Source organism: Gallinula chloropus (assembly GCF_964237585.1).
Source record: "Gallinula chloropus genome assembly, chromosome: Z".
Classification (NCBI taxonomy): domain Eukaryota; kingdom Metazoa; phylum Chordata; class Aves; order Gruiformes; family Rallidae; genus Gallinula; species Gallinula chloropus.
This window is the reverse complement of record NC_140089.1, coordinates 52,232,373-52,247,300: the sequence shown is the minus strand read 5'-3', so window position 1 is coordinate 52,247,300 and position 14,928 is coordinate 52,232,373. Positions and strand designations below refer to the sequence as shown.

General features: G+C 37.3%; 1 protein-coding gene across 1 annotated transcript in view; it reads right to left on the bottom strand.

The window, feature by feature from the left end:
- Window positions 1-14,928, bottom strand: part of HOOK3 (hook microtubule tethering protein 3) — an 82,238-nt gene that overhangs the window by 44,626 nt on the left and 22,684 nt on the right. Inside the window, exons 4-6 of the mRNA XM_084278068.1 lie at window positions 7,429-7,479; window positions 4,242-4,374; window positions 2,030-2,097 (exon numbers count right to left, since the gene is read on the bottom strand). Coding sequence (XP_084134194.1) covers window positions 2,030-2,097; window positions 4,242-4,374; window positions 7,429-7,479 — 252 coding nt within the window. The remainder of the gene's footprint in view (window positions 1-2,029; window positions 2,098-4,241; window positions 4,375-7,428; window positions 7,480-14,928) is intronic.

Here is a 14,928-nt window from a genome sequence, read left to right as displayed (position 1 = left end):
GGATGTGGTCCGGATGTAGTTCGATATCCTTATATCCAGATGTCAAAACACACAGTACTCAAGGTAGGATCACACCAGTGTAGTGTAAAGTGGATCACGCCCCTCAACCAGCTCATTATGCTGGGCTTGACATACCCCAGGGCACAGGTTTGGCTGCCAGGGCACTCTGGTAACTCCTATACAATTTGCATCAACCAAAACCCACCAGGTCTCCTTCTACAGGGTTGCTCTCCAGCCCCTCATCTGCCAGCTTTATATGTACAACTGAGATTAACCCATCCTGGTGGAGAATCCAGCACTTGCTCTTGTTAAATTTCACACCGTTAGTGATTGCCCAGCTCTCTATCCTATAATGCCACTCAACCCTTAAGTCCACCGCTGCTCCTAGTTTAGTACCATCAGCAAAGTTACTTGATGTACATTCAACTCCTGCATCTAGATCATTTATAAAATATTAAAAAGCCCTGGCAACAGAAGCGACCCCTGGTGAACCCCACTATCATGACTGGTTGGCATATGAAAAATAATGGAGGGAGGTCCTTGTCTCAAAGTGACCTTTCTGACCTCTTCGTTAAGCACCTGAGACTCTCCTCACATGGTTCCAAATGTCTTGGATCTCTTAGCTGCTTGGAAGGAAGCATTAAAATCACACAGAACTACATCAGTAACTGAAGTGTAAGCTTTTGATTTTCTGAGTTTCAAAAATCTATCCCAGAAGAACAGACCCTCATCTTGTGATTTCTTCCAACTTCTACTCCCCATCTCTGAGAAAGGACAAAAGCACCAAACAAGTTCACTGCCTATGCATAAGATGACAAAAATTGTGTGCTGCTTCAGATCTGTGTGTTTACCAAACAAAGGCAATTTTTACAAAAATCAAACAAGATATTTTCAACAGATGGAGGAATGATAGGAGAAGGTTTTCTATTTTAAGACAGTGCAGAAAAAGTGGTGCTTAAAGTTGGGTTTAATAAAAAAGGATTATTAGAAAAATCCACCAAATTGTTGGATTGTACTTAAAAATAATGCAAAAGCAAAATACCCCAAAACTCAAGGAAACTGGTGCTTGGCACACTAACTGTAAGATGGTTTAGGATATGGACTATTTCAATGCACATTCCTAAAGTCATCTCTGCAATGTTAGAGATAGCAGCCCACACACAGACAACAGGATGTATGACAGCATTGGTCCAAATGATAATATGGGACAGTGTCCCCGTGGGCTCACTGACATTTCTTTCTCTATTCAGACATTACAGAAAAGTGAAATTGCTCTAGAGCTCAACATGGAATTTAGTTTCTCTTTTTTCAGTTGAGAAGAAACAGGATTACCAGGGATATTCTGCTTTCCTTAGTTGCCTTCCTTGCAGTAAGTGTGCATCTATGAAGACTGAGGCACTTCTGGGTGCTCTGGGCCCCTAAGAAGTCACATGGGGGCTTCATGGCTGTAGTGGTCACTAACACTGTGGTTTTAATTTACTACTGATGCAGTCTTTCTAAAAAATACACTGCAGTGCACGTACTAACTTGTAAACTCATGTTAGCATAAATACCTTCATTAGCCTATTTATAACACTACAGCTGACAAAGCAATACTTCGCTATCCCTTTCACTTTCTTTATATTTGTCCAGTAAAAAAAAACCCACCATGGAGTTTTGCAATTTCAAGGTACAAATTTTGAAGTAATTATACAGTATTTAGTTACTCATATAAAAGTAGTCTAGTGCACTTCAGGAGTCACAGGGTGGGAAAGGTAAAGGAAAGGGATCCCAGTATCAAAAATATCTAGAAGTTTCAATCTTCTAGACTTAAAGAAAAGTGGGACATTCAACCAGAGTTCCTTCACATAAAGCAAGCTTTACTCATTTGTTTTACTAAGGAAAAATAAGAGTCTCCAATGGAAAATGGTAAAAACTACACCCCTTGTTTTCCTTACTTCCAACAAAGTTGTTGAAAAGTAGGAAAAAGCATACTTTTGTAAAATAGTGAAAGGCTGAACTTTTACACACTGTAGGCATCCCAGCATACCTCCTGAATGGCAGTCATGACAACATGTTGAACTGATTCTTCCATCATCATTATGGTCTGGATGTACTCTGAAAATAAGAGCATTCTGAAATGTTACTGTTGAAACTCAGGTCACATGGAACATGAGGTCAGGAGTTGCATCATTCCTACAAAGTGTCTAGGTGCCATGGACAACACTGAAATGTACAATCCCCATTCAAGTCCCACCCCAACAAACTCAACAAGAATTTATCAGAAGTCTTTCAGACCTAAGTCCAGGCTCATTGGAAGTCTGCCACAGTGAAAAAGAGTGTATAACTGTCATCCATTTTTTCCCTTCGGATATCTCACACTTCCGAAATCACTACTTACACTCCTGTTCTCACTTTGTTATCAAAGTTATTCAAGCTATACAAGTACATGATCCACAAACATGTTGTTCTTTTCTGTAAGTTTAACAATAATGACCTGCCTTCCTACAGCATTCAAGGCATTTTCATAACCAGCCTTGCTTTCTATTCTTATTCTGTGTTACGTCACAAATACGTCCTGTCCACTTTTTTTATTCCTCACCTATGTATAGATGTGAGCTACACAACAGGTACCTTATAAGATGACAGTAGTTCAACTGACAAATTCTGAACATTTAGACCAAGTCAAGGAGTTTGACTCGCACAGTATCACACGGCTTCCCTGCAGGTCTGATCACCTTTGGGTGCGACCTGCATTCTTTTAATGATCTGCCCAAGGGAAAGACGCTGGGAATCAGTCACCACAAAGTGACTAATTATGTTATGGCACGTCTCACTGAAAGTACATGAAACTAGACTGTTCCAATATTTCAAACACGTACATTTTTAACGTTCAGACTGGAAGAGTAAGAGAAACATAGGAATAACAGGTATTTCTCCCTTGAGAATGCCAAATAGTCACCAAAAGGAAGGAAGATAATTTTACATGAAATAGAGAGGACAGGACGTTTAATAAAATGGAGTTATGCATCTCACAACATAACGCATGGAAGATAATTACCTCTATTTTAATTAATAAGTTATCCAGGCTGTCTCTTTTAAGAGAAGAATAAAAGTAATTTCAGAGGGAGAAACTGAAGTGATTAGACCCCTGAGAATGGGGAGAACTAGCTATAAAAGCTCAGATGCACCATACAAATGCAAGACAAAACACCTGAAACTCTGGCTGCCTTTTTGTCAGAAAGGAAACCAAAATTAGTTAAATCAGGATGAGACACAAATTTGATGCAACTTCCATGTAAATACAGTAAGCATAGTTTTATTTAATCATATGTGTATTTTACAAAGGTCTTCATATGCTTCCTGGTTTAAGTGCTAAGAATATTTAAGTGCTAAGAATAAGGGCTTGCAGTTGTTTTCTTATTTTAACCAGGCTTGCAGTAAGTGTAATTTGAGGTAATCTGGTGACAATAAGACAGCCTGTACCCAAGGAAAGTTTAGAGCTTGAGATTTGGGATATTTCAACAAGCACCACTGTTGCATTTGTGGCATCTGCATGATGAATGGGTCTCTACTTTACCTGTGCAGGGTAGATAGGTGGTGATATGGGAGTGGAGAGAGGCAGACATCTTTCACTGACTGAAGTGGGACTTAGCTGACTAACAAATACCTCAAGTGACATTCTGTAAGTCCTTAAGGTGTTATGCCCAATCTTCAGCTGCTGCCCAGAATGGCATGACTGCCAATACTACTTTTTCCTATTTGTCAACCCCGTGCAAAAGTCTCAGAAAACCCAAATTATACCAGATACATCTTCAGACCAAAATTCCAGTCATACTGGTGGCTCTTAGCCATATAGTAATAAGACTGGATGCATTCCTAAAACCACGAGTCATATGGAATAGTGCAACAATCACATATTTTAACTATTCCTATCTACTTTTTTAATGGTAAAAAGGGTGGGCCCAAGGATTTTCCCTTGTAAAATGCCTCTTCAGCTCAGCAAACAAAAACTGAAAAAACACATGTTGGAAGTAAAACCTGTTCTATGGTTTGATAAGCCAAAACTAGAGAAGCTTGTAACAAAACAACAGTTATTATCTGTAGGAGAAAATAATGTCATCACTTAAAAAAAATTAAAAACAAAACACATTTGTCTATGACGGTAACCTGAGAAATACAATTTTTCCCCTAAATAGTGACACAACAAGCCTGCTTTTCATTCACTACCCAAGAGAAAATATGTATTCGAAATGAAGTACCTTGCTTCTGTTCGCAGTTCACAGCACATCCCAAAATAAGCTGAAGCATTCTCCCAAGCTCTGAAGCATCAGCATGCTCTCCAATCAGGTTAACATCCGGAAGAATGAAGTCATTAATTTGTTGTCCTAGAATCTGCATAAAGACCCAGTACATACATGTGTGTATCACTATGCATATACATACACACACAGAGATAAAATACAGATAATTCAGAATCAACAAGAGCAATTCACTTGCACTGTAATAAAGGTTTCACTCCACTACTGTTTTAAAACAAATTAAATTGCCTAACACCTAACATTCAAATATTAAAATATACTGCTTGACAACTAATATTTGGGAGAATAGTTGACCATGTAAACCGATAAGAAACCACTAGTTTCAAACTTGGCAGGATTTTCTTCTTAGATAAGAAAGGTTAGAAAGGCAGTCTCCCTGGTGATGAAGAACATATGGATAACTAATACTTTTAAAAGCTTTCCATTAGAAATGTAACACCTAGAACAACCTTAGGTAATGTAATATTTTACACAAATCTCAAAATTCTTACTGCTAGAAGGCCAGAAGTGGGACATTTTACTTACACATCTCTAGCACTGATAGATAACAAAACATAAGACAATAAAAGCCTCCACCACTCAGCCTCACACTTTCAGAAAATGGAAGGATATTTAGCATATCTGTGAAGAGAATCTGAGGTAGTAGTACAATACATAATTAAACAGCCCACACACAGAAAGAAAAAAAAACCAAAACAAAAAACCCCATGTGACTTACAATTAATGTAATGTGATTTATAATTAAGAAGGATTTACATTAATGATTGTCAGTACAAGGAATTAAACAATTCTGCTAAATTGTTCATAAAGAGCTTTCAGGGGGCTGAAAATATGAATATGAAATATGGAATTAAACACACCCTGACACATTAATTGCCGATAAAAAGAAACTGTCACTTCTTAAGCAGGGTGCAATAAAGAAACAATGAGTATGGAGGGAATAAGTAATTTGTTTGCTAGATGCTCTTTTTCATGTTAATACTCGAGAAAAACAGGAAATCAGGTAAAGATTTTTATAAAAAAACATGTACAACATATATATATGAAGAATACACGGAAAACAGGCTATTCAAAAGTTTTCCAGGGTTGGGCTTTGTGGTTGAATTTGTTCTTGTCTTAAATGGTGGGGTTTGTAATGTGACTTTATTTTTTTAAAACTGCTCTCTCAAAGAACGAGCCCCAGCACTACTAAAAATCTCTGTATATTTTAAATGACAGAGATCCATTCTTGTTGGACAAGACTTTCTTTAATGCTTTCTAGCATGAAAATAAGAATTCTGTGAATGTATCATGCACAATGGAAGACGTTCCCATAATATACATAGACCGCAATAATAGAGTTATTCTTTGAGTCATACAAATTTTGACATGTGTTTTTATATATGTTGATCTGTAGATTCTGAATTTCTTTCAAATGCAATGCTGGATTCAAGTTATTACCACTACTACTGCTTCACAGTTACTGATAATATAATTGCTGTTGAAGAAAACTGAAGGGAAGAGGCATATCAGAAGGCACTATGAAGAAGCCTAGGATACAAAGGTATAGATAGATGATTTTGAAATAAACAAGAGATACAATTTCAATTTTTTAAAAAAATTGAAAAACTATGGAAATGAGCAGGCTCTGCAATACAAAAAAAAATCTTCAGACAAAAAGGAGTATTTTTCCCCTTTTTAAAATGACAAATCAGAATCATAGAATGCTTTGGCAACAGCTTTCAAAAAAAATTTAGTTTCAAGTTCAGAGCAGCAGAGTTCTGTAGCAAGGTAACTGTAGCAAAACAAAGCATGCAAGCTTTAAACAGGTAACTTTGGCTTCTTCCATACTACATCTGACAAAAGGCAGCAGTGTAGCATAGCTACTAAAAGTGTGTCCCAATGAACGTGATGTAGATTTCTGAAGATGAACAAGATTAGCATACACATTTTTCACAGGCTTTGAGCAAAACAGGATAAAAGCCATATACATTCACATCTATGGTTTTGGAGAAGGTGATGGGCTATGAAAAGGAATCAGGTTGAGGAAAATATAGCCTGGACTCATAGTAGAATCTAGATTATCTCTATTACTGTCACAAGCATTGCCTCAGATGAAAACAGAAATTCAAACTTATAAATGCGCATTACCTTTAACAGAACATAATGATCTTGAAACAGTTAAAAACTTTCTTAGCAGTAAAGTGTTCACACCAGAAACTTAATTATCATACAGACTAATTATCCAAAAGGCAGCTGGCCACACTTCATTATATTAATACTAGTTTTCTAGAAGAAAAAAATTATTTCCTTCTAGAACTGTAAGTTAAGACAAGCTAAACCAGTTAACCATTTTAACTATCAAAATCAAGATTTATTTCAACATGGATTCCTGATCATTTACCAATAATGAAATTGCACATCTTTTCTACTGAAAAATCTGTTCATTTTCAAATGCTTCACTTTAACAAGTATCTTCTTCAAAACTTAAAGTATTAGCTTCTCATGAGACAAGCAATGTTTGTAATGTACATATTACGAAATTTGTGCTGCAACCTTTACAGATCAGTTTGCCCCAAACCATCACTGAAGCTAAAAGCGTATTTCAGCTATATTTCAGCTGAATATTCACCACTGAAGAAAAAATACTGTATCTGGAGTTTTTAATTTGAGTTTGCTCAACGGTCTCAGAGAGAATGTCAAGGGCAGACTCTAAAATCCAGGCTTAAAACATTTCATTGGAAGTTTTAATGTGGGGAGAGGCTAGAACAGCTCTTTCCTCAATCTCTCCAAGAGAAAAAACAAAAAGGAAAGAGACAGTCTTTAGCTGGAACAGAGTGAGGGGTGAACAAAAATCAAATACAGGTACTACTGAAGTCTATCATCAGAACACAGTCAGCAAATACATCTACTATTTTATGACAGAACTTGCACATCAGACACCCCTGGAACTCTCAGTACTCAGGTAAAGCAGATAAGTTTTGAGAAGGCTAACACCCGAGAATAGGCCATGAAACATTCTGTATGCCAAGTATTTTTCAAGAAACATTCAGAACTTAGTATAAATTATATTCTAGTGATTAAATGGGTTAACTAAAATATGTAACAAAAAAGTATGTAGATGTACATTACTTAAAATGGTTCTTACCTCATGGTTGTAATCCAATATTCCTTTCAAAATTTTCTTCAGGTTGCTTACCTATTTGACAAGAAGGAGGAAATACAATAAATGCAGGGAATAAATTACAGATAAATGATCATAAGGTAGGCAAATCACAGAAGAATCAGACAAAGGAATCATACAATTACATCTATTTGCACAATGAGACTTTCTGTTTGAGCAGTTTAATTTAGAACCATAAAAGTTATGCAATAGTCCCTTATGATCAGCCTTCCAGACCTGATCACAAATCTTTGCTAATTGACAGAATAGGCTTTAAATCAGATTCTAAAGCAGGAATCATTTTTTGGAGTACATGTTTATCACAGGAATAATTTTGTATGCATAAGCTGAAACACTCTTTTCCTCCTTTCTTTTAAAGTATCCTAGTGATAAACTTTCCGCAGACATGCACATTCTTCCAAACTGAAAACAGCTACTGCTCAGTATCCTTTATTCCCAACATAAATAACATTAACTTATTAACTCTCTCATTAATTACTCCTTGTTTTCTTGTTTGTTGTCCCCACCACCTCAGTGCTTTACAACTGAACGTCTGTCTTACAGTATCAAACCAAAGTTCAAACTATTCATGCCCACACATAGCTTCTGCTCACCTACATAACCAATGGCACCAGTTAAGTGTTGCCTGCCATATAGAATCTATACCACACTTCTCTTGTAGTGGGCACTGCTCCCTTTCCAGCAAAAGTCCATTTACACAGAGCTGCTCAGACAAGACTGCCTTTAAAAACTACTAAAATGTCCAATAGATCTAACGAGTTGTATTTAGAAAAAAGGGGGGAAAATTGTTGCTGTAAGTTAACTGCTATAGATCCTCATCAATCAGCATCCAAGTACTTAAGTATGGAATTTAGATAACAGTAGCATACTGTTTGCTGTGCCAGAGGAGCAGCAGCTAAGGGAACCGAGATTGTTTAGTTTGGAGAAAAGGAGTCTGAGGGCAGACTTACTCTTGCCCTCTACAACCACCTGAAAGGAGGTCGTAGCCAGGTGGCTGTTGGTCTCTTCTCCCAAGGAAGAAGTGATTGGATTAGAGGAAACAGCTTCAAATTATGCCAGGAGTTTTTTTTCCCTAATATAGTATACTAGGAAAAAGTTCTTCACCAAAGGGTGGTCAAGCCTTTCAGTGAACAGGCTGCCCATGGAAGTGGTTGAGTCAACATCCCTGGAAGTATTTAAACGCAGAGGTAGCACTTAGGGACTTAGTTTGGCAGTGTTCGGTTCATGGTTGGACTTGATGCTCTTAAGGGTTTTTTATGACCTAAACAATTCTCTGAAGTCCATAAACAGGTTCTGCACAGACCAAACCTATCTGAGTAACAACTCAGAGAGATGTTGCCACAGAAGCAACCTGTAGAACTATAAAGAAGGGAGAGTGAAAACTCTCAAATCCCATCTGTCTTTAAAGCCCACAATAACTTCCATAGTCTTGATTACATTCAAGAACTATCCATCCAGGAGATTCTGTCCACTGACAGAAGTCATTTATCTTCCAAAAGATCTGAGGAAACACTATGGAAAACAGGAAACATGATACTGACATCCAGGGAATAAACTCAACACTTCAATACAGTCAACAGACAAAATGAGGTGATGAAAGCCAAATCCAGGCTCTTTTCTGAGAGAAACTCATGAAAACAGCAGGCTACTCACACTCTAAAACATTCAGCCACAAAACACAAAGCAGTAATGATCTGATTACCTTATTCCTATCAATCCAATCCCTTTCGGAAACAAACAGCAAAAGCTAACCAGTTAAGATATAAAAACATCCTGACTGGCTTCATGATCACTAAACTTTGTTACAGAAGAAAGAAAAATTCACTTAGACTTGAAAAGAGACACATCTGATGTTCTGACAACCTAGAATGAGAACTGGAAATGCTACATGATAGCAAGTGTGGAAGGGGCAGTAAAGGTTACATAACAGCATAATAATTAGTTTACTACGCCTTCTACTTCAGAACACATACTATTTGTCTCGTGGAATGTTTCTGTAAGAATTACAACTATCTTCTAGCTGTCTGCCCAAAAGCAACCACCACCACTTGTCCAAGGCTGCACACAATTGTACCTGAAGTCTGCAACAGAAATAAGAATTTAAAGAATTGGAAATAATTTGATTTTGATGTCAAATCACCACAAAGAATACTGCACTGATTGGAATTTAATTTTCAAACTTGATTCATTAAAATCTTCCAGTCTGTAATTTACCTGAGTCTGCTGCAGAAAGTGCCACAAACAAACGCCATGTTGCAGAATTTAAGTCCAGTTTACCGATGAGAACGTTGTGAGGAACCTTGAACTTGAACATAATCCCAAAAAATGAGAAACAAAATGGAAAGTATCTGCCTACTTATTTCTTCTTATCTTTCCTTGTCAGCATTGTTTGAATTAAAAGCCCTTAAACACAGTCATCTTCATAACATTCACAGAGCTTAAGAGCTGCAATGCTGGAACAAAATCAATATTGATCAAAATCTGACATCAAAACTAATACAGGGCAGCATCCTTGGAAAAAGAAAACAGAAAAAAAAAATCACACACAAAAAAATCTTTTCTTCAAGGTCCTATTTTATTGCACTGTCAATCAGCAGTACTGGGATAACTTGCTTTCAAGAGACAACTGTACCACCTTTGTATATGGCACACAATCAGACAATTGTAAGGCTAAAGCAGCTTCTTTATAGACTGTTTTAAACTTCATGATCTTCAGTGTTACTTAGAGCTCTTGATTATTATTATCTTTTTACAACTTGCCTGCAGTGAATAAACCTAAGACATTCTACTGCCACTGGCAGAGAATCATCATGGGAAACTACATGAGACTCAACTCAGTGGCTTCAGTAACATTTGTCAGATCACAGCACAAATTCTTAAAAGAAAGACTTCAGAGATGAATGAAAAATAGCACAAGAAAGTGTTAAAGCCAAACAACTACATCAGATCCCTAAATCACAGCAGGTGATGGTTGTTTAGAATTTATTTGTCCTCTTAAGCACATGGGGAAAACGTAAGTATAACTAGCTAACAAAGAACATTACATCATGCAATGACAGAACACAACAGATAGAATTTCCAATAATTATCATGACTATAAAGCACTGTATCATCCTTTGATCATCAGTCCATGGTTACATGGAATGCTTAGTTTCTTGAATCAGCAATCTGACTTTCTCCCATACTAAGCACATACAATACACAGTCAACCCCTCTGACATGCACTCCCTGCACTCATACCTCTTTTGGAAAATTTACTGGGGGGAGGGGGTAGGGGGAAGACGGTGGGAAGAGTGACAACTATGCTTTGTTCCACTTCAAAAGCTGTTGTAACTCCGAATAGACAGATTATTAATTATTTCTAGATGAATCTCTATTAATTTTCCATCTTTTTTCCATCTGTCATTTCCTATTTCCCCAATCTCATATTACCAGGGAGAGGACATCTGCTTTGAATTAATGCATGCACAAAGGCAACCTGCAATTTTATCATTCTTTGAACGGCTAAATTTCACTAATATCCACAGCAGATCCGTGTGGGTGTTTCTTAATGTTAAATGATCATTACCCTCTCAGTTTAGAACTAGGACACACTGTGTAAGACTGACCCTTATTACACAGCATTAACCTGATAAATTCACTGGAATGAAAGCAGCAATGATGTGAGCCAGGTTACCGAACACATCACATGATCTGGCAACACCACATGACTTCATGTTTGCAAGCTTTTTCTCCTGTTTTGTTTTTCCACACCCATCACATGAAATCTCTATTTTTATTTAATTACAATTTGCTTATGGGTTCCGAACAGTGTCTGTAAGGGTAGTTTGTTGAGATTCCTCCCTTAAAAAATATGTTTGAGCAACAAAAGGAAAGCAATAGAAATGTCCTTAACCTTGTGATTGCTGACAAGGATGGAGCATGGGTTATCTAATCATGACTTCATTATGACAGCCAATCCCCAATTCTGCATTTATCCTTACATCACATGTATGGCAGCAATCCTGTTTGTATCGGAGACTTCGTAAATTGACTTATTCTTATACATTTCAGATCCTGAAGTGTCTGAATTGGAACCTCAGCATTCTGAAATGCTGTTCCACAGTATCTTTCCTGGGTAATTATACACAGGCCTATTCCCTTCACAGAGGTTATAATTAAGACCTCATAACCTCTAGAAGTGTTGCTAGGACACACTTGCAAGGGGTGTGAGAATTCTTCATTCTTCTGCTTCAGATATCTCATTAAGGTACATATTCTTCCCAGCTACACTTAAAAGGGTAGAGAAGGGGAGCAGCAGAGGGTGCATGCATCCTTCCTACCACACACATAAGGTTTCAGCACTATGCTGTATGCTACAGGATCCCTGTTCTTCACTGATTATAAGTGTAGCCTAGAAAGACACTATACCACTAGCCTTGGGGATTATCCCCTTCCAAGCTATCTTCTGCAAAAAGAGATGCAGATGCTTACCTTAAGTTAAACAAGGAAAAAAAAATTTGAATGCAGCTCTGAACACAGAGAGCATTCCCACATAAAACTTCTGCTTGGAGACATTGCTGACTTAGGAGTTAAGGCTGTGTTGAAACAGAATTTCATGTATCAGCTGCTAATTATCTTTTTATCACAAATGAAAGCTCGCTTACAATACCGCTATAATCTCTGCTTCCTGCTTGCAGAAAAGCAGTCACATTACAGGCTTTCACCTTAATCAGAAAAAGAAACCAAAACTCTAAAACATAGCTCATGAGTAAGTGTTCCCTTCTCTTGCAGATGAACAAGAAAGTAGCAGAAAGATGATACTGTACACTGAAAAAAGCTTCAATTACTCCATCGGTCAACCCAGCTTGTACTACACAGAAGAATTTGCAGCAAACAGAACTGTTCTACTCCAGGGAGTCAAAATTAATTCTCAAAAGTAAGGTTTGTTTACTTAACATTACAGCACTAAGTACTCTGATTATTTCCATTTTGCAATACTGTATCAAACACAGGGCATTCAAACTGTGCTAGTTTCTGAAAGTCTGGTGGTTCCTTTTGTTTCAATGTGCTACTCAATAACAGAATAAACCCTTCTTGCTACCACAAACATAATAAACGTCTATTTTAAACTGATGCTGGAGCCTGAAGGCCAAAGCTACAAGTCCAAAAGAAAAGTCAGAAATCAAGCTGAACAACATGTCCTTCCTTTCCCACCATAGGTACAACCATATTGAATGGAAGTGGGGGAAAAAAAAAAAGGGTGTCAGTTGTATCCCATCCTTCAGACAGTGAACAGCTTAATCTGTAATTGCCAATTGACATGCGTGTATCAAACCACTGTTTTACACATCTGTTCTGTTACTGGTATTCCTGTATGCCTTGACATTGATCTATTCTTGTTTCTTGATAAGGAAACTTTATTCCTGCAAAAGTTTGGCAGAATTTTCTTTGCCGTTTCAAATTTTCAGTAAGGGCCATTTTATCTTCAAAATGTCACCTTCTTCAGCACGAAATACTACTGTGCACAAAATTTATTTAAACCGTGACTATACTAAAAGGTTCAGACCACCAAGAAAGAGGCAAGTCTCAGCTTCCCTCCCCCTCCTTTTTTCTTCCTCCCACACCATAAAACTGCGGTTAAGAGAGCAGTAAGGAGTAGGGGGGTTGTTACCAAAGGGAAAACATAAATTGCCACGCACACTGACGCATGCTATGCCCCAGAAATTTTAACCCCAGAGAAGTAATAAACATGTTTCTTTAGTAAGCACAGTAGACAAAAATGTGGTCAGCTGTAACACACAGAATGCTTGCTGAACACTTCCTACTTAGCAAGTACACTGAGTTCTAACATTTCCTTTTTTCAAATCAGACAACCTGCCCTGAAACTAAGACTGTAACAACAAACTGAGATTGCGTATTTGTTTTTAACTGGTACAGCAACAGGAAAACTATTTTTAATAAGATGGTATGGAATTCTTGCAGTTATTGGAAAGTGAACTACTGAATAAAAACCAAAAAAGCTGAACCATATATTCTTGCTTTTTCCCCCCCGTACAGGACAGCATCCAATTCAGTTATCAATTGTATGATTTTCTTTGTATCTCTCCCACCAGTGGTTGGGAGGGCTCTAACAGGCCTACTCTAATCTCTGTCAGGCCCTCCTAACCACTCTGTCACAAATTACATTTTGGTTTGGTTACCTGTTGTTGCTTTAAACTTACTTCTCCTACTAGACTGTCTCCTTTTTGTAGATCACAATACTGAGAGCTTGGACAAGCTCTGTTACACCATGTGATATCAGAGGCAAAGAGCAACCATGTTTAGCAACAAGATAATTCAGCTTATTATCATGACTTGTGAGATAGTGACATAAGCCAATTATAATTTCTCATGGCACTGCTTAAAATATGAAGGGAAATCTGTATCACCAACACATGCAGAAGTACATTGCCTACATTTTAAATACAGAGACAAACTAATAGAAGGGCACATATTGAAACTGTTCCTACAAGACAGAATATAAAAGACAGATTGACTGATAGACATTTGAACGATTTGATTACTGATAATGTTTACTCAAATACAAATAACAATTGGCAAATACAGGATTAGTTTCCTGGTTACAAAAGAAGAATTAAAATACCACATTTTTGACTTTCATATCTTCATAAAAGGGAAGTGGTATATAAAAAAATGTATACAAAACACTTAAGTATACATCTCTCAAACAAAAAAATACTCAGTCTTTAGCTCTTATTTACATGGATATGTGAAAAACAAAAGTTGCATAAACAAGAAACTGAAGTCTGACCTGGTGTTTTTCCAACCTCAATCACAAAAAAAGTTATTAGCTTATTCAACCTTGTTTTTATTTATTCATACCTACTAAGCCTTAGTAACTGCTAAATTAGTGAGACACACAAAAAATTATTCCTCAGTCTCTCAGAGTTATAGAAGCTGCTGCTCTGCTCTCAATTAGCTGAAATGCTATTACAACAGTTCCAATTTTGTTTTTCTCCAAACTTAACAGCCAAGACTTCAATATTCCTTAGAAAAAAGCCAAAGAAATATTTTAGAGAAAAGTAAAACCTTGCATCCAGCTGTTCATTTGCTATTCCTTATGCTTTTTTGAAAAGTTCATTTCAATTAACTGCTCCACAAGCAGCAGAACCAAAGCTTTTTTAGGGATCACATCTTTTATTCACCAGTCAGTCAATACACTCCTCATCAATATATCCACATTTTTGCTGGTAACCCTAGCAGACAAAAAACATTTTAGAGCAGCCCAGACCTGCACACAGCTGGACAAGCAGCAGAGACCATGGCGACATACACAGCACCAGTATGCTCCATCCTTGTCTCAGGCAGAACTTGTCTGTGTGTCCCTTTTAATCAGCCAGTTCACAAACTTGTTAACCCCTAGAACATTTCACAGTTGTAGCCTTTCCCCAGATGCACAGGAGTTTTGGTGGCTGCAACCAA